This window comes from Thunnus thynnus, chromosome 2 (genome assembly GCF_963924715.1).
Source record: "Thunnus thynnus chromosome 2, fThuThy2.1, whole genome shotgun sequence".
In the NCBI taxonomy this organism is placed as follows: domain Eukaryota; kingdom Metazoa; phylum Chordata; class Actinopteri; order Scombriformes; family Scombridae; genus Thunnus; species Thunnus thynnus.
The window spans coordinates 37,571,220-37,594,452 of NC_089518.1; the positions used below are offsets into that span (position 1 = coordinate 37,571,220).

The following is a 23,233-nucleotide window of genomic DNA, read 5'->3' on the forward strand; positions in this document are numbered from 1 at the left end:
CTGAACAACTAATCAATAATACAAGAAAATAATCAACAGGTTAATCAATAGTAATAATAAATAGTTGCAGCACTAATTGTAAAACTGTTTTTGTTCATCTAGTTTACAGATGAATGATTAGAATAGTAATCAGCTGATATCTGACACTAGTGACAGATATACAGTATCAGTAAAGATCAATATATGTCTGTTTTTGACTAACTCAACAAATGAAAGCTGCTCTAATCAATATTTTTGTATCAAACAATGAATCAAATGATGAAGGATCTCTCATAGTGACAAACTCTCAGTGTTTAGCATCTTTCAGCTCGTTGTTTTGGTTTTTACAACCCAAAACTTCTGCTGTAAACTTTCTGACCAGCTCGATGTCACACATGTAGTTAGTCTGTGATATTCTGATTAATTGACTGATTGATGATCCAGCTGGATCCTGTGTTTACTGATCACAGCTGCAGGTTTCACTTCCTTTAAAAGGTTTTAAAGATTCTTATATTTCCTGTCTAAATGTGTTTAATATTGTCTTTTTCCTGCTGAGAGTAACATTAACTTCTTTATGTGTATTTAGAGACGTTTCTACATCTATAAACTAGAAGTGCAACAGTGGAACTTCCATCCAGTCATTTTCATCTTTTATTTTCATTTAATGTTTTAAATTTTTCATTATAAAACACTCATCTGGGTCCAGGTCATATTAACTGATACATTATGTTGGAATTATTGTTTATACAGCAGGAAGTACTGACAACATGTGATATGAACAATTAATTCATGTATTTATGTATTTATTCTTTGACCATTAAGACTTGAAAAAGGTAAATAATTTGTGTTTTATGTAGCATTAAAATGTCTTAAATTTATTTGGTGAACCTGCAGAAACCCTGATACAGGTTATTATAACATGCAGTGATTTATAGACTGGCTGTCTTAAGTCAAAACTATTATATTTCCAGTTTGTTTCCACTACTCCCAGTAACCAAAACCATCAGTTAATGCAGGTCAGAGTGTCCAGTATTGATTCAAATTAAAATGTTCATGTGTTTCCTCGTCGTTTCCTGCAGCTGATCCCCAGCACCATGAAACTGTCAGCAGAGGGCTCCGAGTTCTTCTTCTACTACTGTTTACTGGGGAACGACATCACCAGCGAGCCTTTCCACAACCTGCTGAGCCCCGACTTTGAGCCGGAGCGCGCCTCTGTACGCATCCGCAGCAGCAAACAGGTCCTCAACGCCTTCCTGGCTCAGCAGCCCAGTTTACAGGTGAGAGTCGACCAGTCTGACCCACTGGTTTACCTGTTTACCTGTTTACCTGTTTACCGGTCTTCATACGTCTCCCGTCCGTCCTCAGATCCACCTCTGCTGCGGGAATCACTCTCTGGGCGGTACGGACGTCTCTCTCTCGGCTCTGTCGGCCGTTTCTGTGGATCTGGAGAACAAGGCGGCGACGGTGGAGGGAGCGTTCGTACTCCAACCTCCCAAACGCATCAAGCAGACGCTGCCGGCTCTTCCTGCAGACCTGCAGCCGACCGTCGGAGTGGCCGTCACCCTCCGGAGGGAGGAGGTCACACCGCAGGTACGCACTGATCTATACTTTATAACAGCTGAAAACTGATGTTCTGTGCAGTTACCTCTAATCTTTAGACTAATATTGTTTTTTTTAGTGAAGTAGTTTACTGTTGTTGTGCCTGTTTTCTACATCTGATGGAGTAAAAGAAACAGCCGCAACAGTTAGTTGAACAACAGAAAATGATACGACAGTTATTTTGCTAATAGAGTAAATGTAATTTTCTTTAAAAATGTGTTTTTATATATTGTCAGATGAATATCTTTGGGGTTTTGGACTGTTGATCGGACAGAATAAGACATTTGAAGACATCATCTTTGATTCTTTTACTGTTTTCAGACATTTTATAGACTTAATTGACTTATTGAGAAAGTAATCGGCAGCCTTAGTTAAAGCTTTTTGACAGCTCTTAGAGAAAAGAGCACTGTTGATCTTGTAGAATGTGGAGACTGATAATAATAATAATAATGATAATGGTGCAGGAAGAGAAGGGAAGAGTCATGCATATAGCTCATAAACCTCTCAGCTGCAGTGCATTCTGGTCTATTTCCAGCTTATATTTGTAGAGTAACACGTCTCTTCTGCTCTTTTCTGTCTCCATTTGCTCCTTCACCTTTACAACCCAATGTATGGAAAGAAAATACCTACATATACATCCATATATAAGACCTGAAAATAATATACACTGATGGATGAAGTGAAACGTAACGTTAATAAAGTGCAACGAAACCGTTACGAGTAAAAAGCCAATAAATATTTTATCAAACCACCTGTTCAACAAGCATAAACATGTAGAAAAGTGATATTTCCATCCTTCTGCAGCGTCCCATCTACCGCTGGTACACAACCACAGCTGCTGGTTAAGCTAATAACATGAAAGATGTCTGTATGTAAACTGTTTATCTGAGTTTGCCACCGATCTTGAAATTCGGCAAATTCTTGTGAACTTATCTGCTGGTCTAAACGGTTCTTGTTCCTGCTGTGGAAACTTTTCATATAAAACCTGCAAAACTGATGACATTCCCATCAGCCTCAGCTGCACTTTGTGGTTTTCTTTTACAAATGTTAGCATGCTAATATGCTAAACTAGCATGGTGAACATCAGCATGTTACAGAGGGAGTGAGGTCTGCACACTGGGAGCTTAACAATGTGCAGAACTCACTCCTTTGTACTCTGCAATCAATCATTTTTTACTTGATGTGCACATCTGGTTCCTCTCCTAAACATCAGCATGTTAGCATGCTAACGATAGCTTTTAGCTCAAAGCAGCGCTGTACATAACTACAGCCTCTCTGAGCTGCTAGCGTGGCCGTAGACTCTCACTCTTATTAATCATAAATGTAGCTGTGTTTGTTTATCAGGCTTTTCTTTGTCCTAAACTACATTTTGGACGTCTCTAATATTATACAACTGATGACATTGGGGGCTAATCACCACCAGATCACCTGTGTGTGATTCACCATCACAGCTGCTAACAGCCATATCGTCTTCTGTCCTTCCTCCAGGCTTTAGGGAGGAAAGAAGGAAGTGGAGCTAAGACACACTCCGTCCCTCCCTCTGTTCCTCCTGCTGAACAGAGACCTCGAAGCTCCTCTCCAGTCCGAAAACCTCCCGACGCCTCCTCTTCTCCTCTCGGTCCTCCTCTTCCTCCTCCTTCCTCTCACACAGAGAGCGAGGCAGAGAGTCTTCTGGAGGAGCTCCAACATGCCAAACAGCAGGCGGGACTGGCAGGTGTTTGTCCTTTTCAGACAGATGCAGTTGAAACCTCTGCTGACTGAGAGATGTAGCGTGAAACGTGTGTTTTGTGTGTTTGTGTCCAGCTGCAGATCTGGACGTTCCTGCTCAGACTGAAGCAGCAGCAGAAGGCGGAGCGTCATCTGTCAGCGTCTCAGCTCCCAAAGTGTCCATCCCGTCCTCCGCCCATCACTACTGCTTCTCTCTGGACCTCCGCAGCCTCGGAAAACTCAGCCTGACGCATCCCATCGCTGCTACGCTCAGGTGAAAAACTGCTCTGATCTGTTGGAGACAAAACTATAAATATTTATAAAAAATGTCTCTCGTGAAGTTCATCCACATATCAGTCTGTTAGCTTAACTTTCTCCTTTACTCACAAGCTTCACTGTAAAGACAAAGAGGGACAAACACACAATCTCACATTTACAGTGGACATTTCTGGTATATTTGTTTTCATATTAGGTGAAGCTGGTGAGCTCATTATTATCATAACAGATATAAATGAAAAGCAGCTTGAAAATGTTCTTATAATTCACCTGAAAATCATCACAGTATCATCGTTTCATGTTGACTGTTAGAATATAAACAAACACAGACTGAAGAAACAGACTCAGGAGCAGCTGACAGCTGACTCACACTGACTCCACTGCAACATTACTTCCTGCATTTATCCCCTAAATGATTATGGGAACTGTAGTTCCAAAATGTAGATTACACCCAATAAAAGACAAAGAGTTACAACAGGAATGACAAAATGCACGTACTTTTTCTGTGTTAATTGTGCTAAAAAGGTAAATAAAAGCATCTTTTTTCTTTTTTTTTACATTGCTGAGGCTGAGAATTTCCTATCAACATCATCGACACTCTTCTCTGTCTGTATTTAATATTTAAGCCCCTAGAATAGTGCAGTACTTTACTGTATCCTGCTGTTAAATGGCGGTTGTGTGTTTGTCGTGTGTTTGTGGTGTGTGTGTGGCGTGTTTGTTGTGTGTGTCAGGTATTCGTACCAGTTCTTCGGCAGTGCAGCTCCCATCATGACCAACCCTCCTGTGGAGCTGCAGAGGAACGTGGAGGTGTCTCTGCCTCAGTCCTACTGCGCCTTCGACTTCGCCGCTCTGCCACAACAACTACAGGACACCTTCCTCAGGTAGGAACACACACACACACACACACACACACACACACACACACACACACACACACACACTGCTTAATGTATATACACACATCTACATCTAGCATACCGGTAGACTGATCACTGATGATGTGATTTATTTTATATTGTTTACTCCAAACAAAGACGACAACTGTTTGTTCATTGTCTTGTTTTTTATCTGATATGTTTATGTTTGATGCACACATATGTACATGTCGTCTCAGGTTTTCTCTCTTCAAAATACAATTATTTGTTATATTCTAACAAATAATGTGTTTGTTTTTTATATGAGATAAATCTAGAGTAGAGTGGAGCTTTAATGTCTCTGAGGGGCAGTTTAATTTACAGACAACATATATATATATATATATATATACATATATATATATATATATATATATATATATATATATATATATGTGTGTGTGTATATAACCAACAATAAGTACAAAAATAATACATATAATACACAAAACACTTCACTAAATAAAGAGTTGCCCCATAAAAAGTGCAAGTTAATGTAGTTGTAGCTCAAATATATTAATGAGTTTGTGTTGATTTATTATTTCTGTTTAATGTATTTTATGTTTTGATATATCAGCTGTTTGACAGATTAATGTGTCATTGATGTACTCGGAGGTAAAATGTTGTTTCTCAGATATTGTGATGATCATTCTTTGCTGTTGTTTGTGACTTTTGGCCAGCAGGTGGTGCAGTAAGAGCAGTTCAACATGTTTCATGTCTCAGTAATAACAGTGGAGTTAGTTGTAGTTGTTGTTCAGGTGTCAGTGTAACTCTGTGTGTGTGTGTGTGTGTGTGTGTGTGTGTGTGTGTGTGTGTGTGTGTGTGTGTGTGTGTGTGTGTGTGTGTGTGTGTGTGTGTGTGTGTGTGTGTCGTAGAGTTCCTCTGGTGGTGGAGGTTTGGCACAGAGACTCCAGCATCGACCAGCTGATAGGACGAGCCTCCATCCAGCTGTCTCACATGCTGAGCTGTGAGAGGAGCCGACTGCAGGGATCGACAGGAGAGCAGAGCTGGAGACAAACTCACCAGGACCGGATCCCCGTCGTCAGAGCACAGCGGTGAGAAACAGCACAGACTGACTGACTGCGGCTGTGATGGTTATATTTTTATAACGGTGTCTAATGTGTCCCCTCGGCTTTACGGAGCTTTATAGTGAGTTTCAGCTCATTGTTTATCTGTCCGGCTGCAACATTACTGTTTTATTTCACTCTCAGGGCTCTTATAGTGTCGTTTTTGGCCGCAGCAGGCAGCTGTTTTCAGAGAAAAAGCTGTAAAAAGCCTCTGTTCACTACCTGCTCAGCACCAAACAGCAAACAGACACAGTTAGCTGTAGACTAGCTGGTGAACATAGTGGAGCATTTAGCAGCTAAAGAGCCAGATATTTCCCTCAGGAGTTGGTGGAGACCAAAAACAGAAGCTAAAAGAGAGTGAATATTGGACAGAAACACGACTCCACATGAATGATAATGTTGCTCCGTAACTGCTGGATGTGGAAATCACACAAAACATGAGTTAATGCAGGTTTAACTTCTGTGTTTCGGTCCTTCAGTCCCAGTGAGAAGGTGGCAGAGTTGAGCTACGTGGCGACGCTGGAGGACCTGGGATTGGTTAAAGCCAGAGAGGTCATCGTGTCCGACTCTTCACAGGTGAGACAGCCGTGTGTGATGTGAGGTCACATAAGTCACATAAGACTGACAACAGTAAAACATATTCAGAAGTGTTTTTATTTGACCAAACGTTCAAAAGCTCAAAATATTCAGATGTAACAAACAAAAGCATCAAATTGTCACATTTGACAGTGAAATTTTGGCATTTTTGCTGAAAAATTAATGAAACGATCTCATTAGATGATCAAAATAGTTGCAGATTGACTTTCTGACGATTGTTTCAAATCTACAAAATACAGAATTGAACTTCAGTCAGTTTGTTCTTTACTATGAAGAACATAAAATGATCAACATTTACAATCTGCTGCAAGTGTTTCAACTCAGCCTGATGTTTCATCTGCACATTAATAATAGAAAAGTCAAGTTATTGTTTAAATGTTTAAAGACGTTTTGCATCAAAATGTTTTCATTCTTCAGTTTTTCATTTAAGTTTTAAATGAGTTTTTAGATCAGATGTTTTTGATCACAGTGATCAGAATCATAGTTGATGGTTGTTATTGTTTTTTTCTCATAATAATCCTGTCAGAGCCTTTATAAGAAGTTTTCTGATGATCTTTTATCCGTTTTTATCGTCTCTCGTCATCAGAACGAGGCCGCAGCACCCAGACCTGCTCCACCCAGCCCGCCCCCCGCACCGCCGGGCCCCGCCGCCCCCCCGACGGCCCCGACGGCCCCCAGAGACACTCTGGAGTATCGCACGGCCCTGGAGCTGGAGCTGTGGAAGGAGGAGCAGGAGGATCTGTTCGATGATCAGGTGACGATGACGACTCGAATAATAATAATAATAATAATAATAATAATAATAATAATAATAATAATAATAACATACAGAGACACAGTGTTGACTTTAAACAAATAAATAATACATTAATAAACTGTATAAAATATATAGATAATATAAAATAAAACAACATGCTTATTTATATATGCACAATTATATTACCAATTATATATATATATATTTAAATTATTACAACTCATCAAATGTTATTTAAGCATTGAAAAACAAACTTATATCACTACAGTTTACTATAGTTATGAATTAAAAATGAAGGTTAGCTTTATTTTTAAAGGGCTGCAACTAATGATTATTTTCATTATAAATGAACCTATTGATTATATCTTTGATTGATCATTAAAAGCCCATCACAGAGCCCACGATGACGTTTCTAAATGTCTCACTTTGTCTGATTAACAGTTTAAAGCTCAAAGATCTTCAGTTTACAAAGCAGCAGGTCCTCATGTTTGATAAGCTGGAACCAGAGTGTTTGACTGATGGATGAAGAAATGATCACTAGATTATCAGAATTGTTTTAGATTGATTTTCTGTTGATCGACTGATCAATCAACTAATCGTTTTAGCACTTCTGTTGGTCTCTGACTTCATATAAACACGTTTAACGACCCGGGTCTATCCATCATCCATCACGCTGTCCGTCATTTGTGTTGTTTTAAATATGAACAGAAGTAAAGTATAACGTGTGTGTGTGTGTGTGTGTGTGTGTGTGTGTGTGTGTGTGTGTGTGTGTGTGTTTCAGCTGAGGAAGAAGGAGTTGGTCCACATGCAGGCGTTGGCAGAGGAGTGGAGGAGGAGAGACCGAGAGAGAGAAGCTCTGGTGAAGAAGAAGGTGAAGTTCACACCTTCATACACTCATAAACATGATAATATTTATACTGTTGATAGAGACGATGGAACATTTTAATGTGTGTGTGTGTGTGTGTGTGTGTGTGTGTGTGTGTGTGTGTGTGTATGCAGGAGGTGGAGTACAACCTGCTGGAGGAACAGCTGCAGAAAACTCTGTCTGATCTGGAGAAGAGAGAGAAACAGCTGGCAGAGGCCGAGCTAGAGGTCAGACTCACCTCCGACACTTCACACACTTCACACTACACACTTCACACTACACACTACACACACTTCACACACTACACACTACACACACTACACACACTTCACACTACACACACTACACACACTACACACTTCACACTACACACACTTCACACACTACACACTACACACACTACACACACTACACACACTTCACACACTACACACTTCACACTACACACACTACACACTTCACACTACACACACTTCACACACTTCTCACACTTCACACTACACACACTTCACACACTACACACTCACACTTCACACACTTCACACTACACACACTTCACACTACACACACTACACACACTTCACACACTACACACTTCACACTTCACACTACACACACTTCACACTACACACACGACACTACACACTTCACACTACACACACTTCACACTACACACTACACACACTACACACACTTCACACTACACACACTTCACACACTACACACTTCACACTACACACACTTCACACTACACACACTACACACACTTCACACACTACACACTTCACACATCACACACTACACACTCTTCACACACTACACACACTACACACTACACACACTTCACACTACACACACTTCACACACTACACACTTCACACACTTCACACATCACACACTACACACTCTTCACACACTACACACTACACACACTACACACTACACACTTCACACGCTTCACACTTCACACACTACACACACTTCTCACACTTCACACTACACACACTACACACACTTCACACACTACACACTTCACACTACACACACGACACACTACATACTTCACACTACACACACTTCACACTGCACACTTCACACTACACACACGACACACTACACACTTCACACTACACACACTTCACACTACACACACTACACACACTTCACACACTACACACTTCACACTACACACACTACACACATCACACACTACACACTTCACACTACACACACTACACACTACACACATCACACACTACACACACTACACACTTCACACACTACACACACTTCACACACTTCACACTACACACACTTCACACGCTTCACACTTCACACACTACACACTTCACACATTACACACACTTCTCACACTTCACACACACTTCACACACTCCACACTATACACACTACACACACTTCACACTACACATACTTCACACACTACACACACTTCTCACACTTCACACACACTTCACACACTCCACACTATACACACTACACACTACACATACTTCACACACTACACACACTTCACACACTTCACACTACACACACTTCACACACTTCACACGCTTCACACACTTCACACACTCCACACACTTCACACTTCACACACACTTCACACTTCACACTACACACACTTCACACTCCACACACTTCACACTCCACACACTTCACACTACACACACTTCACACACTATACACGCTTCACACACTTCACACACTATACACACTTCATACACTACACACACTTCACACTTCACACACACTTCACACTACACACACTTCACACACTCCACACACTTCACACTCCACACACTTCACACACACTTTACACAGTATAACTTCACACTACACACACTTCACACACACTTCACACTACACACACTTCACACACTATACACACTTCACACACTATACACACTTCACACACACTTCACACACTACACACTTCACACATCACACACTACACACACTTCACACACTACACACTACACACACTACACACACTTCACACACTTCACACACTACACACTTCACACGCTTCACACTTCACACACTACACACACTTCTCACACTTCACACTACACACACTACACACACTTCACACACTACACACTTCACACTACACACACGACACACTACATACTTCACACTACACACACTTCACACTACACACTTCACACTACACACACGACACACTACACACTTCACACTACACACACTACACACACTTCACACACTACACACTTCACACTACACACACTACACACACTTCACACACTACACACTTCACACTACACACGCTTCACACACTTCACACACACTTCACACACTATACACACTTCACACACACTTCACACACTACACACTTCACACATCACACACTACACACACTTCACACACTACACACTACACACACTACACACACTTCACACACTACACACTTCACACGCTTCACACTTCACACACTACACACACTTCTCACACTTCACACTACACACACTACACACACTTCACACACTACACACTTCACACTACACACACGACACACTACATACTTCACACTACACACACTTCACACTACACACTTCACACTACACACACGACACACTACACACTTCACACTACACACACTTCACACTACACACACTACACACACTTCACACACTACACACTTCACACTACACACACTACACACATCACACACTACACACTTCACACTACACACACTACACACATCACACACTTCACACACTACACACACTACACACTTCACACTACACACACTTCACACACTACACACTTCACACGCTTCACACTTCACACACTTCACACATTACACACACTTCTCACACTTCACACACACTTCACACACTCCACACTATACACACTACACACTACACATACTTCACACACTACACACACTTCACACACTTCACTACACACACTTCACACACTTCACACGCTTCACACACTACACACACTTCACACACTCCACACACTTCACACACACTTCACACTTCACACTACACACACTTCACACACTCCACACACTTCACACTACACACACTTCACACACACTTTACACAGTATACACTTCACACTACACACACTTCACACACACTTCACACTACACACACTTCACACACTATACACGCTTCACACACTTCACACACACTTCACACACTATACACACTTCATACACTACACACACTTCACACACACTTCACACTTCACACTACACACTTCACACACTCCACACACTTCACACTCCACACACTTCACACACACTTTACACACTACACACACTTCACACACACTTCACACACTATACACACTTCATACACTACACACACTTCACACACACTTCACACTTCACACTACACACACTTCACACACTCCACACACTTCACACTCCACACACTTCACACACACTTTACACAGTATACACTTCACACTCCACACACTTCACACACTTTACACTACACACACTTCTCACACTTCACACACACTTCACACACTTCTCACACTTCACACACACTTCACACGCTACAACACTGTCCGTGTGTCTGCAGATTTTAAAAACATCTGAAAAATCGTTGAATTTACTTTCCTATAAAAAAAAAACAAAGACCTTTGAGGGTTTAAAACGTCTTTTTATGCACAACAGTCTGAAGTGTTTTCTGCTGTCAGCAGTAATTTTGGTTATAAAAGGTTTTTGTATGTGGTCGCGGCTGTCAGATGTTCTACATTTATAAACTGAAAGTTGGATTGTTTCAACAGTGAACTGAGCTGCTGGAAGCTGTTTAATCCTTTTTTGTGGGGCGCAAACAGTGTCACTGCTGCTGCTACAGGATCTGTATCAATAGGAATGATTGTTATATTCTGCTGGGAAGCACAGAGAGAAAAAGTGATGTAATGGAAATAAATTAACTTTTAGTGTTTTTATCCTGTTTCATTCTTCAATTTTATGCTGGTTTCTGCTGCTCCATGTTTTATATTAATGTTAGTTTTTCTGGTGAATATGTGGAAAAATGTGTGTGAGAGAATAAAAACAAATCATAATAATAAATAACTGGAGGCCATATCGTCCTTTTTCCATCATACTTTCACAAATAAAAGTGTTAAATTACATTCTGTGTAGTAATTAAAAAGAAAACAATTTAACATGTATGATGACAGTAGAGCTTCCATAATTATTTGAATTATTAAGAACATTTAGTCTGATTTACGGAGTGGCAACTAGTAGTGTTTTAGTTTTTATTTTAGTTTTATGCTCCACTATGTAAAGTATATCTGCAGTGTTTTAACAGTGAGCGTGTCTCTGTGTTCAGACTCAGAGGCTGCAGCGGGAGCTTCGAGCTGAGCATGATCTGACCCAGAAGGAGCTGCAGGAGAGCAGCAGGAGGCTGCAGCAGGAGTGTGACCACCGGGTGGCGCTGGAGAGAGACAAAGGCCGCCTGATGGAGGAGGAGAGAGCGAGGCTGCTGCAGCAGGTAGACAGAGAGAGAGAGACAGTCTGTTCTAAATGTTCATGTTAACCTACGAATATCAACCTGTTTATACTCTTCTCCACTTCCTCTTATCTTCTCCGCTTCCTGTTGTCTTCTCCACTTCCTCTTTTCTTCTCCGCTTCCTGTTGTCTTCTCTGCTTCCTGTTGTCTTCTCCGCTTCCTGTTGTCTTCTCCGCTTCCTGTTGTCTTCTCCGCTTCCTGTTGTCTTCTCTGCTTCCTGTTGTCTTCTCCACTTCCTATTGTTTTCTCCGCTTCCTGTTGTCTTCTCTGCTTCCTGTTGTTTTCTCCGCTTCCTCTTATCTTCTCTGCTTCCTCTTATCTTCTCTGCTTCCTGTTCTCTTCTCCGCTTCCTGTTGTCTTCTCTACTTCCTCTTGTCTTCTCTGCTGTTTCTGTGTCTCTAGATTGCCGACGGAGAGTCTCGGTATAAACAGTTGGAGAAAGAGTTTCAGCTTTACAGAGAACAACAAAACATCCGACCTGAGTTCAGACTGCAGTCAGAGGTCAACCTGCTGACTCTGGAGAAGGTGATCAGCTAGTTTAAATTATTATCAATACCAAGATAATCAGTGTTTATTAATCCAGATTAATCTACTGAAGAAGGTATTTAACTAGTATGTTGTCTTATTAGTCACAATTTAAATCATACAAACAGCTAATTATCACTAAGTGTTATTTATAGTTTTTATTTCTACATTTTAAATGTTTTAAATGTTCTTAAAGATGGATGAATATTGTGCTCTCAGTATAGTTACTGTGTGTAATTATCACTGAGGTTTGTTATCTAACGAGCAGCAGCAGTATAATGACTGTCTAGTAGAGAGTTTTAGATGGAGATGATATATTTTTTTCTTCTTCTGTGGTTATGAAGGTGGAGCTGGAGAGGAAGTTGGAGTCGACCACCAAGTCGAAGCTGCACTACAAGCAGCAGTGGGGACGAGCTTTAAAAGAGCTGGCCAGGTTCAAACAGGTACTGTTCATGTGGTCAGTCTCCACCTCTCCCAGTGGAGTCCAACCATTAAAGAAACAGCAAGTTAACTGAGTTACTGGTTGGTTATCTCAGCTGTGTGGGGATTAAAGGTTTGTGTTAAACACCCTTTTAAAGCTGAAAGGTGTCGCTTGTGATGAACACAGAGAGTTAACAGTGAGTCTGATGAACGTGTTGTTTCTGCTTCATGAGGTGCTAATATGTCGGTGTTGTTGTTTACAGTTTGTTGCGCTGCCCCCAAGTGGACACAAACATGAATTAAAGTGGGTTTTAGGAATTAATCAAAAAAATATGCATTCTTAGCTTTGTTTAAATATTTTTTGGGGCGTTTTATGCTTTGATTAGAGAGTCGACAGTAGAGAGATGAGGAAACGTCCCAGTATATTCTTTACTTCACTGGTGGATCTAAAAGCTTTTCAGTACTACAGCATTTTAAGTAGTATTGTTTTAGCTAAAGAACATTCTGAGCAGTTTTATAAAACTTAAAGTCAAGTGTCCAAAGTACAAATGAGACATAAAAACAGCAGAGCAGCAGATGCTGAACGCAGCTTCACAGATGTAAAAACCAAATAAACCATCAGCAGAAGTTTACACACACACACACAAAGAGAGTTTACTTTGTGGAAACTTCATTACCACATGACATAAAAATTCAGTGTACGTGTTCTCTGTGGCAGATTACCAAAGTTTAAAGTCTTAGCAAGTTGATTTTTTTTATTGCTGACTGAAATGAAGTGAAACCAGTGACTACATGGACGGTAGAGCATCACTCTACAGACTAATAGAACATGTAGTTAACGGGCTGAAACAAGACAAGTTTAGTCCTGACAAACCTCCGAGACAAACTGTACCTTCAGAATAAAGAAAGCAGAGCTCCGTCCTCTCCTCCGGCCCGACAGCCGTCATATTTCACAGCAGATATTAGTAGTTTTTCTGCGTTGGGACGTCTGGCGGGTTTCAGACGCAGCAGCTTTTTTAATCTGCTGCTGGAGACGAGCTGACAGTGTTAGGACATTTAACAGCTCTGTTTAAAGACGCCGAGCGAGCGGAGAGGAAGCTGCGCTCAACTCCGCCGCCATCCGTCAGCTGACATCACTCTGACAGACACACCAGTACACAAGTACAGTACTGACTGTGATCAGTGTGTGTAGAGTCACTTACAAGCAAAACTCAGCGATTATTGTGAATTAAATGTACAGAAATGTTGTTGTATGTACTGAAGTATCAAACAGCTTGTTGTTAAAGGTGGAATCAAGATAATGTGAGACGTTATTGATCCACCATTGATCCTGAGAGGTAAGAAGAACCAATAAAAGAACTAATAATTAAATATGAGATTAAAAAACTATGTACAATATATTCATTACAATACCTGAGATTATATAAGTGAATTGTGCAAATAAATGTTAAAGTACAGTAGCTACCGTTGGCAGCGATGATGTATGAACTATATATAATAGAGTTAGTCAATTAATTGATCAGTCGATTGACAAAAAATTAAAATTAATCTGCAACTATTTTGATAATCGAATAATTGTTTCAGTCATTTTTTAAGTAAAAAATCTAAATATTTGCTGGTTGCAGCTTTTTAACTTTTATTTGTCATATTTGTCAGTAAGCTGAACGCCACACAGAGCAGCTGACGTCATCGCTTCGTTTCCTTCATACAGTCTGAAACAACAACGAGCCGGCGCCGTCAGATTCATAAACTCCAGAAACCGCTGTGGAGAAAAAAACGCTGTTTTAGTCTGAAACAGGAAGAAAAAGACGAGTTTATAAATGTGGATGTGCTGTGTTGACAGCAGATGCACATCGTCATGAAAACAACAACACAATAAATAAACAACGAAATAAATAAATAAAATGAAGAAAAAGTGAATAAATAAAATAAAAAATACACACAATAAAAAATAAACTAATAATAAATAAACACTTTTCATACATGAGCTGCATAAAAACATTTAAGGCTTTTAACAAATCAAAGGCTGCAATTAAACAATAAAATACAATAAAAACATATTTTAGTGAAGTTGAATAAAAAGATCTTCAGACGTCTCTTAATGAAACTGACACAAGTTGCTATGGCAACTTTGTTCGTCCTGCAGGAAAGTCGATCAACAAAACAATGTGACAAACTGTGCCGGCCAATCAAATACCGGCACACACACACACACACGAGGAAGAGGAGCGGTGTGACGCCGAAGCAGACGGACGTCAACCTTCATATGTTTTCACAGTAGATGCGTTTCAGTCCTTGTGCTCACTGCTAAAAGTTAAATAAGGATTCACACGTCACACAAGTTGGTAACCTCGACGTGTTTCCTTGCGTGTGTGATTACGTGTGTGTGTGTGTGTGTGTGTGTGTGTGTGTGTGTGTGTGTGTGTGTGTGTGTGTGTGTGAAGGAAAAAGAAAAGGAGAGAGAGAGGTGTGTTTTTACACTAGAGCCAAATATTTAGCTGAAGTGAAGTAGACAATGAAATGTGTGAGAGCCATCAGTTCTTAACACACACACACACACACACACACACACACAGGTTAGTTCAGCTATCCTTGTTAGGACATCATATTGACCAAACCTCAACCATAACCGTTAAATACCCAAACCTGACTGAACCTAAACCTGGACTTTACCTCACTAACCTGGACCAGAACCTCAGAAACCAGGTTTTACTTCATTAGAACCAGACTTTAGTCCCAGTGAGGATTACTGGTCCCAACAAGGTCTGTGTTTCTATTAGAAAAGGTCCCAACGAGGTAACAAAAACACACACACACACACACACACACACACACACACACACAGAGCACTAAGTGGGGCTTTAGTCAGTCTAAGACTAATGTAAACACACACACACACACAGACCTTATCTGACAAACTAATAACTGTTACTGACATTAAACAGCTGGAAAACTGGACCCACATTTTTTACTCCCTCCTTCTTTTCTTTTGCATCAATCTCTCCCCTTCTCTCTGTTTTCTCCTCCTCCTCTTTCCTTTTTCAGTCTTCTCTTTCTTCTCGCTCTAACTCCGTCTCTCTTTTTCTCGCTCTTTCATCCTTTTTTCTTCCTTTACCTACTTTTTCGCCTCTTATCCCTGTTATCCACTTTCTTACCTTTTTTCTTTCTTTACTATTCTCTCACTTTCCTTTCTCTGTTTCTTTTACCACCTTACACTTTATTTACACTCGTCCTTCACCCCTTTTGTCCTCTAATCTGTCTTTGTTTTTTTTGTCTTTATCTTCTCTTCCTCTCTCTCTCTCTCTCTCTCTCTTTTTTTTCCCTTCTTCTTCTTTGGCTCCCTCCCTCCGTCTCACCCCTCCCTCCTCCCTCCTCTAAGTGCCACATCATTGTAAAGAAAACACGGTGTGATTTATGCAGCTCTAAGGGGGTTCGGCGCTGAGTGTCACCCCCTGCCTATTAATCATCCCTGTGATTGTGTTGAGCAATAAGTTAGCCAGCCGCTAACTATTCAGATGTCACACTCTCGCTTTTTATAAAATATCAGGCCACTGTTTACACGACCATCCGTCTTAGGGCTTGTTTGGTTTTTCCTCGGTCTCGCTTCGCCTATTTATTCTATCCTCTCAGCGCCTCGCATGGCGTGCTGTTTAGCTCAAGTCAGATCATAAAAATTCTTGTCCGAGGAATAATGTGCTTTTCAACCCAGGAGGTGTGGGCCGGGGCGGCTGGAGAGGCAGAGTGAGAATTAATATCCAGACGGTGGTGAGGTACTAGATCAGAGAGTCAGCCTCGCTCTTTTTAAATTCAAAATATTGGGACAAGGAGCTTTAGTTGGTCTTTTCAAAGCAAAAATATTGGGACAAAGAGATTAAAGTATTTAGCCTGGGAGCTAAATCTGGTATTTTTAAAGCCTGAGTAGAAGGTCAGGCGACTAAATTTGGCTTTTTATAAGCCAGTTGTGTTGAAAGACTGAACTAAACTTGGTCATTTTTAGAGGCTGTGAAGAAAGACACAGAATTACTGACATATTTATTTCTGTGGATTCAAGAGTAGCATGAACCCTTCAAAATAAAAGACTCTGATGTCCTGATGTGAGCTGAAGCACCAATCAGACTGATGAACTCAAGTTTTTTTCAGATATAAACCTTTATGTTGATCTGATGACAATTTAACGTTTCGGTCTCACGTCTGAAAAGCTGAAAACGTCCAGTTTTCTATCTAAGAAAAAAAAAGACTTAAACTGATCGATTTATCAAAATTGTGGCCAAACAATTTCCTGTTTATCTATTAATCAATTGTTTCTGTTATGCCAAGCAGTGACTGTGCATAAATTAAGTACAGTTTAAGGTTAGAGATGCCAAAAAAAATGGACTTTATGTAGTTTGAAATATTGGAACAACCAAATATTTCAAGCTTAATCATCTTGATAGAAGAGAACGGCTCAGAAAAGGAGGATTGAGGTGACTGGTGAAAGAAAATATGGAGGACAGACTCAATTTAGTGGGAAGGAAAAAGACGGATACATGTCGTATGTGTATTGGTATGGGAGTAAATGTAGGATCGATGCATCGCCATCTAAAATGATCCCACGGCCCGTTCAGACAGGAGAAACATTACAGAGGCAGGTAGGGGATGAAATATTCACTGTGCTCTTCTGTAATTTAACTCAAATCTGAACACACAGACATGAAAACATATTGACATCATTCAGTGTGACTTACACTTCCTGATGACCTCATTATCTCTGATGTCCGTCACCAATTAACCTCCATTAATCCTCTTAGAAACACAGTAATCAGTGACAGTCGTCTGTTTCGCTGCAAACAGGAGCCGCTAACAGCTGATTCACATGAACAGCAGCACCAGTAATACCTGTATCTGATATTTCAGCAGCACATCTGATGAGTTTTTATGGAGTTTTGCTCTCCTGATGCTTTTATATAAACAGCAGATAACGTTTAAACCTCCTCGAGAGACGTCAGTTCAGTCCAAATGAGGTTGAAGAGTCTGAACTAAAGCTGATCAACTATTCTGATGATGGATTGTAAAATACGAATAAGTTCTGGTGTCTTTAGTTTTAGTCATCTTGGGCTTTGGGAAACTGTGATTGACATTTATCACCGTTATCTGACATTTTATAATATAACATCTAATGGATTAATTGAGTAAATAATCAACAGATTAGTCAATAATTGTTAGTTGCAGCCTTGATAATCAGCAACTATTTAGATGATCGAATAATCATTTTAGTCATTTTTTTAAGCAAAACTGTGAAATATTTGCTGGTTGCAGCTTTTCTGTGACAGTAAACTGAACATCTTTGGACTTTGAACTGTTGATCGGACAAAACAAGACAGTTGATGACGTCACTTTGAGCTCTAAGAACCTAAAACAGGCATTTCTCACTACTTTAATGACATTTAAAGACAAACGATTCATTGATTAATCGAGAGAATAATCAGCCTGTCAGAACTCAGAAAGTATTGATACACTGGTCGGTCGCTGTGTTCTGACCAGGTCACCTTCATCATCATCTTGGTAACAGCGGTCGTGACTTCCTGTCGCTTGTGGAGGCGTTAACGCTACCGAGGTTGAGGGTTCAGTTCCCTCCGGAGTCTAAAAACGTCTTCTCTCATGATGCTGCGAGTCTGTTTGTATAAAACTGTCCGTGTCAGACAGCAGATGTAACATGTCGTCTGAGGGAATTTCAGTCTTACTGGTCTCAGTGGAGAATCTTTGATGGTTCCCACTGGTCATTCCTGGAATATTATGGAGCTGTTCAGTGTGAGTGGGTGCTCCAGACAGGGAAGGTCAGCGAGTCTGAGACTGATTCTGGGAGGAATGAAGGATTTTAAGGAATATTACACTGAACATGATGTATTTCCCAGAGTTTTTAGACAGTTGTTGTTGTTTCATTCCAACTGGAGTAGAAACCAGACTGAAAAACATCAACAAACTGTGGAGAAGAAATGATAGTTGTAGCTTTTGAAAACAGTCCGACAAAGTTAGTGGAAGTCATGGAATTATTCTTCACCAGTTTGTCAAAGTTTGGTAACTTTAATGCCAGTTGTAGTTTTTTTTTTCCTACTTCATGAACAAAAAACACAAAATATTGCTTCACTTAACAATAATTCATATGAAGCAAGTTCCCTACGGTATCTAGGGCTGAAACTGATTATTTCCATTATCGATTAATCTCCCGATTATTTGACTAATCAATTAGTTGTTTGCTCTATAAAATGTCAGAAAATGGTGAAAAATGTCAATCAAATCTAAGAAAAAAAGTTTTGTCCACAACTCAAAGATCACTGTTATGGAAGACTAAAGAAACCAGAAAATTTCACATTTGAGAAGGTTTAATCAGAGAATTTGGACATTATTTTTCTTTAAAAATGACTCAGAACGATTAATCGATTATCAAAATAGGTGGTGATTAATTTAATAGCTGGCAACCGATCGACTAATGGTTGCAGCAACAGTGAGCACTCAAAACAAGACAGAAAATATAATAGTTATATATGTATATATATATGTATACATATATTTAATAGAGTTGTGGTTGTTTAAACACAATAGAAGAAGGGTAGAACATGAAGCGAACGCAGCAGCAGGATTGTGCTGTTCGGAGCAGAACCAGCAGCTGCTATCATAGACAAACATTCTTAAACTCTGCTCCTGTGTCTGTTATCTCCTGCTTATCGGTCTAAAAACCCAACAGATCAGCCTGAAAACACTGATCTCAGCGTCTCTACGGACTCGCTCTCACACAGATATGAAGCAGCTTTAAAGTGATTTAACCCTGCGTGGTGCTGCCGAAGCTCCAACGCCTCAGTGAGTCAGTGAGGTTAATGATAAAGATAGAAGCCGTTTACAACAACTGAGGCTCCTTTCATAAATGTTCCTGTCTGGAGTCGTGTGTGAACGGGAGCAGGGATCGATATTCAGGGAAACGTGTTCCGCTAATTTCCCTCCTCAAGACCTGATAACATTTCAGGGAAAATGCTGGTGTGGCTGTATTGTGAAAGGAAGCAGTAATATTACAGGGACAAACACGTAAAGGGTTACGTCCATCTGATGCGCTTTCACACGGAACGAGCGAACCAATCACAAAGCTTTCCTTCTGTCTGAAAGGTTATCCCAGTAATTTACCAGGACCTCTGTGTGAAAGAGGCTTAACAGTGATCTGTCCTTAGTCAATTGATCAATTAGTTGCCAACTGTTGTGATAATCAGTTAATCGTTTTGAGTCATTTTTAATCCTCCTGTTGTCATCGGGTCAATTTTGACCCGGGAGGACAACAGGTGTCATTATGTGCTGTCATCAAAAAAATTGAAATGGTTTTAAAACAGCATCCTGACTAAACTTTTACATAAACCAGTCTGCCATAATCCACCTGATCTCAAATATAGGTAAAATAATTCATAATTTCTTAGTCAGGATATTGACCCAAGGACAACAGGACGGTTAAGAGAAAAACAATCCAAATTCTCTGATTTCAGCTTCTCAAATGTGAATATTTTGTGGTTTCTTTAGTCTCTGTGACAGTAAACTGAATATATTTGTGTTGTGGACAAAACAAGACATTTAAAGTTGTATCCTGGTCTTTGGGAAACAGTGATTGACAGTTTCCGGACCTCATTGGATCGATGGATTGCTATGAAATTCCTGCCACACGTTCATGGTCCCCTCAGGATGAATCCTACTGACTCTAGTGATCTTCTGACTTTTCTTGCGTCGCTCCAAGTTTTCACTTATTCAGTGAAACATCTCAACTTCTACCAGATGTTCTACCAGATGTATCCGGCAACCAATGGTTGTACAGACATTCATGGTTCCCAGAGGAAGCATCCTAATGAGTTTGGTGATCCAGTTAATGAAATATCTCATCAACTGTTGGACGGATTGTCATGAAATTTACAGGATTAATTGCAATAACTTCTTCTTCTGGACAGAATTTGTCCAACACTTTGGTTTCTGACCAAATACCTGAGAATCTGATGACATTCCCATCAGCCTCAGCTGTGCTTTGTGTAGCAAATGTTTTAAAGATGGTGAACAGATTAAAGCTGCTACACCTCAGCAGGTTTTTAACCCTTTCTCTGAATACTTCCCCAGTTCTTATCTCAAAAAGTGAAATGTTGTTTGTTCTTTTGGTACCTCTGAAGGTAAAATGAGGTGTATGTTTGTTAGAATAAACTTATATTTCTCACTTCAACTGTTCTTGTTTAACGGCTGCTAGTATATATCTAGTTAATAGTTCACTGTACTGTCCATCCATCAGTCTGTTCCTCTATTGTTGGCAGGAAACTCTTTCAGAAAGATTTTTTTATCCTCATTGAGAGTTTTCTGGTTAAATCAGCGCGGTTAAACTACCTCGAACCTCTTCAGGTGTGGCGCCACCTCAGCTTCAGTCTGTCGGCTACTTTTTAATTTTTTTTTCTTCCATATTTTTCTGTGATTTCAGCTGTTGCAGAAACACACTCATTTATCTCCAGTGTGAGTCCCAGTTGTCCTCTTTGCTGCCTTCGTGTTTTATCCATCACATCCCCCCCCCCCCCAAAAAAAACCCTCTTACAGCAGCGGCTGGTGAAAAAAACTCCCCCTGAACTCCCACAGGTGGCGGCTGCTCAGAAAACTACATCTGAGCTGAGAAAGTGTGTACACATGTGAGTGATGGGATGAAAGTGTTTGTACGAGACATCCCCCCACCCCCCCCCCTCACCCACCCCACCCCGACTGCTTGACCTCTTGAGAGTAGAGACGAGAGGGGGGGGAGAACCTGGGGGAGGGGGAGTCATTTTCTGGTCATCCATTGCAGAAATCCGCCTCCTGCTCTTCACTTCACCGTTGTTTGAATTTGAATTATGAAGGAGAGATGAGGGACGGACGTCATCTGTTGCTGCTGGAGATATCGAGTTTCCTGTGTGATCTGTTACAAAGAACGTCCTCTTCATTTATTTTTTCGCCGTTTGAAACAAGCGCAGAACTTTCCCGCCGCCCCTCGGGGCCTCTCGTGGCAGCTGACATACGATCTAAATAATGATGAGTTTATTTAAATGTGATCCCACTTCTTAAGCTCAACAGTCTTGGTCTTGATCCGTGTTCATGTGAACTCTCTTGGACTCTCTTGTCGTACGGGGACCCACTAACAGTCCCATGACCTACAAGATTACGTAACGCGCCGTCTGGCAGCCGTATCGGAGGCCCTGACCTCCATCATATTAGCAGCCAGTTAGCAGCCTGTCATGGGATCCGTTCAGGAGTTTCCCCCCAAATGATGCATCTTCCTGATTTAAGGAGCGTTTTCTTTGTGTCGGCTGAGTGTCGGAGCCAAAGCTGAAGCGCATTAGACAGTTCTAACAATCTGTGGTGATCCTCTGACTTTTCCTCCAGAGCTTCCATGAGGTTCACATTTGTGTTTTTTTTTTTTTTTACGAGAAACGTCTCAGCAACTACTTGAATGGATGTTTGCTCAGACATTCATGTTTCCCTCTGGATGAATTCTTATAACTCTGGTTGATCCTCTGACTTTTCATGTTGCGCCATCATTCAGTACAGTCGACCAAATATCTGCAAAACTAATGACATTCCCATCAGCCTCAGCTGTGCTAATTAGCAAGTGTTAACATGCTAAGATGACCTTAAAGGTGCAGTGTGTTTTAGCAGAACAGACTTGGCAGAAATGGAATATAATATTCATAAATATGTTTTAATTAGCTTGGAACGAGCCCTTTATATCTACACAGGGAGACGATTGTGCGTTTGGCTTCGAGTGTTGTCAAAACACAGGTGACCTACGCTCGACGCCGTCCCTGAACGCATTCCTGTTTAGACACGGATGCAGGACTGAAGCTGCTTACGTGCTGTTTTCTGTGCAGACTTGTTGTGTAAGTCCTGATTTATTCCAGCGGCTAAAAGTTTGTAGTAAACAAGACGTAATGTCAGCCCTCGTCCTTCTGATCTTCGCTCCTTCATCAAAACTTTTTAAACATTCAATGAAAAAT

General features: G+C 40.6%; 1 protein-coding gene across 1 annotated transcript in view; it reads left to right on the top strand.

Moving 5' to 3' along the window:
• Window positions 1-23,233, top strand: part of cep120 (centrosomal protein 120) — a 38,009-nt gene that overhangs the window by 7,696 nt on the left and 7,080 nt on the right. Inside the window, exons 6-18 of the mRNA XM_067573157.1 lie at window positions 1,059-1,256; window positions 1,345-1,569; window positions 3,067-3,292; window positions 3,382-3,559; window positions 4,293-4,442; window positions 5,351-5,530; window positions 6,022-6,118; window positions 6,726-6,893; window positions 7,678-7,767; window positions 7,896-7,988; window positions 12,102-12,263; window positions 12,684-12,806; window positions 13,151-13,249. Of these exons, the coding sequence (XP_067429258.1) occupies window positions 1,059-1,256; window positions 1,345-1,569; window positions 3,067-3,292; window positions 3,382-3,559; window positions 4,293-4,442; window positions 5,351-5,530; window positions 6,022-6,118; window positions 6,726-6,893; window positions 7,678-7,767; window positions 7,896-7,988; window positions 12,102-12,263; window positions 12,684-12,806; window positions 13,151-13,249 (1,989 nt within the window). The remainder of the gene's footprint in view (window positions 1-1,058; window positions 1,257-1,344; window positions 1,570-3,066; window positions 3,293-3,381; window positions 3,560-4,292; window positions 4,443-5,350; window positions 5,531-6,021; window positions 6,119-6,725; window positions 6,894-7,677; window positions 7,768-7,895; window positions 7,989-12,101; window positions 12,264-12,683; window positions 12,807-13,150; window positions 13,250-23,233) is intronic.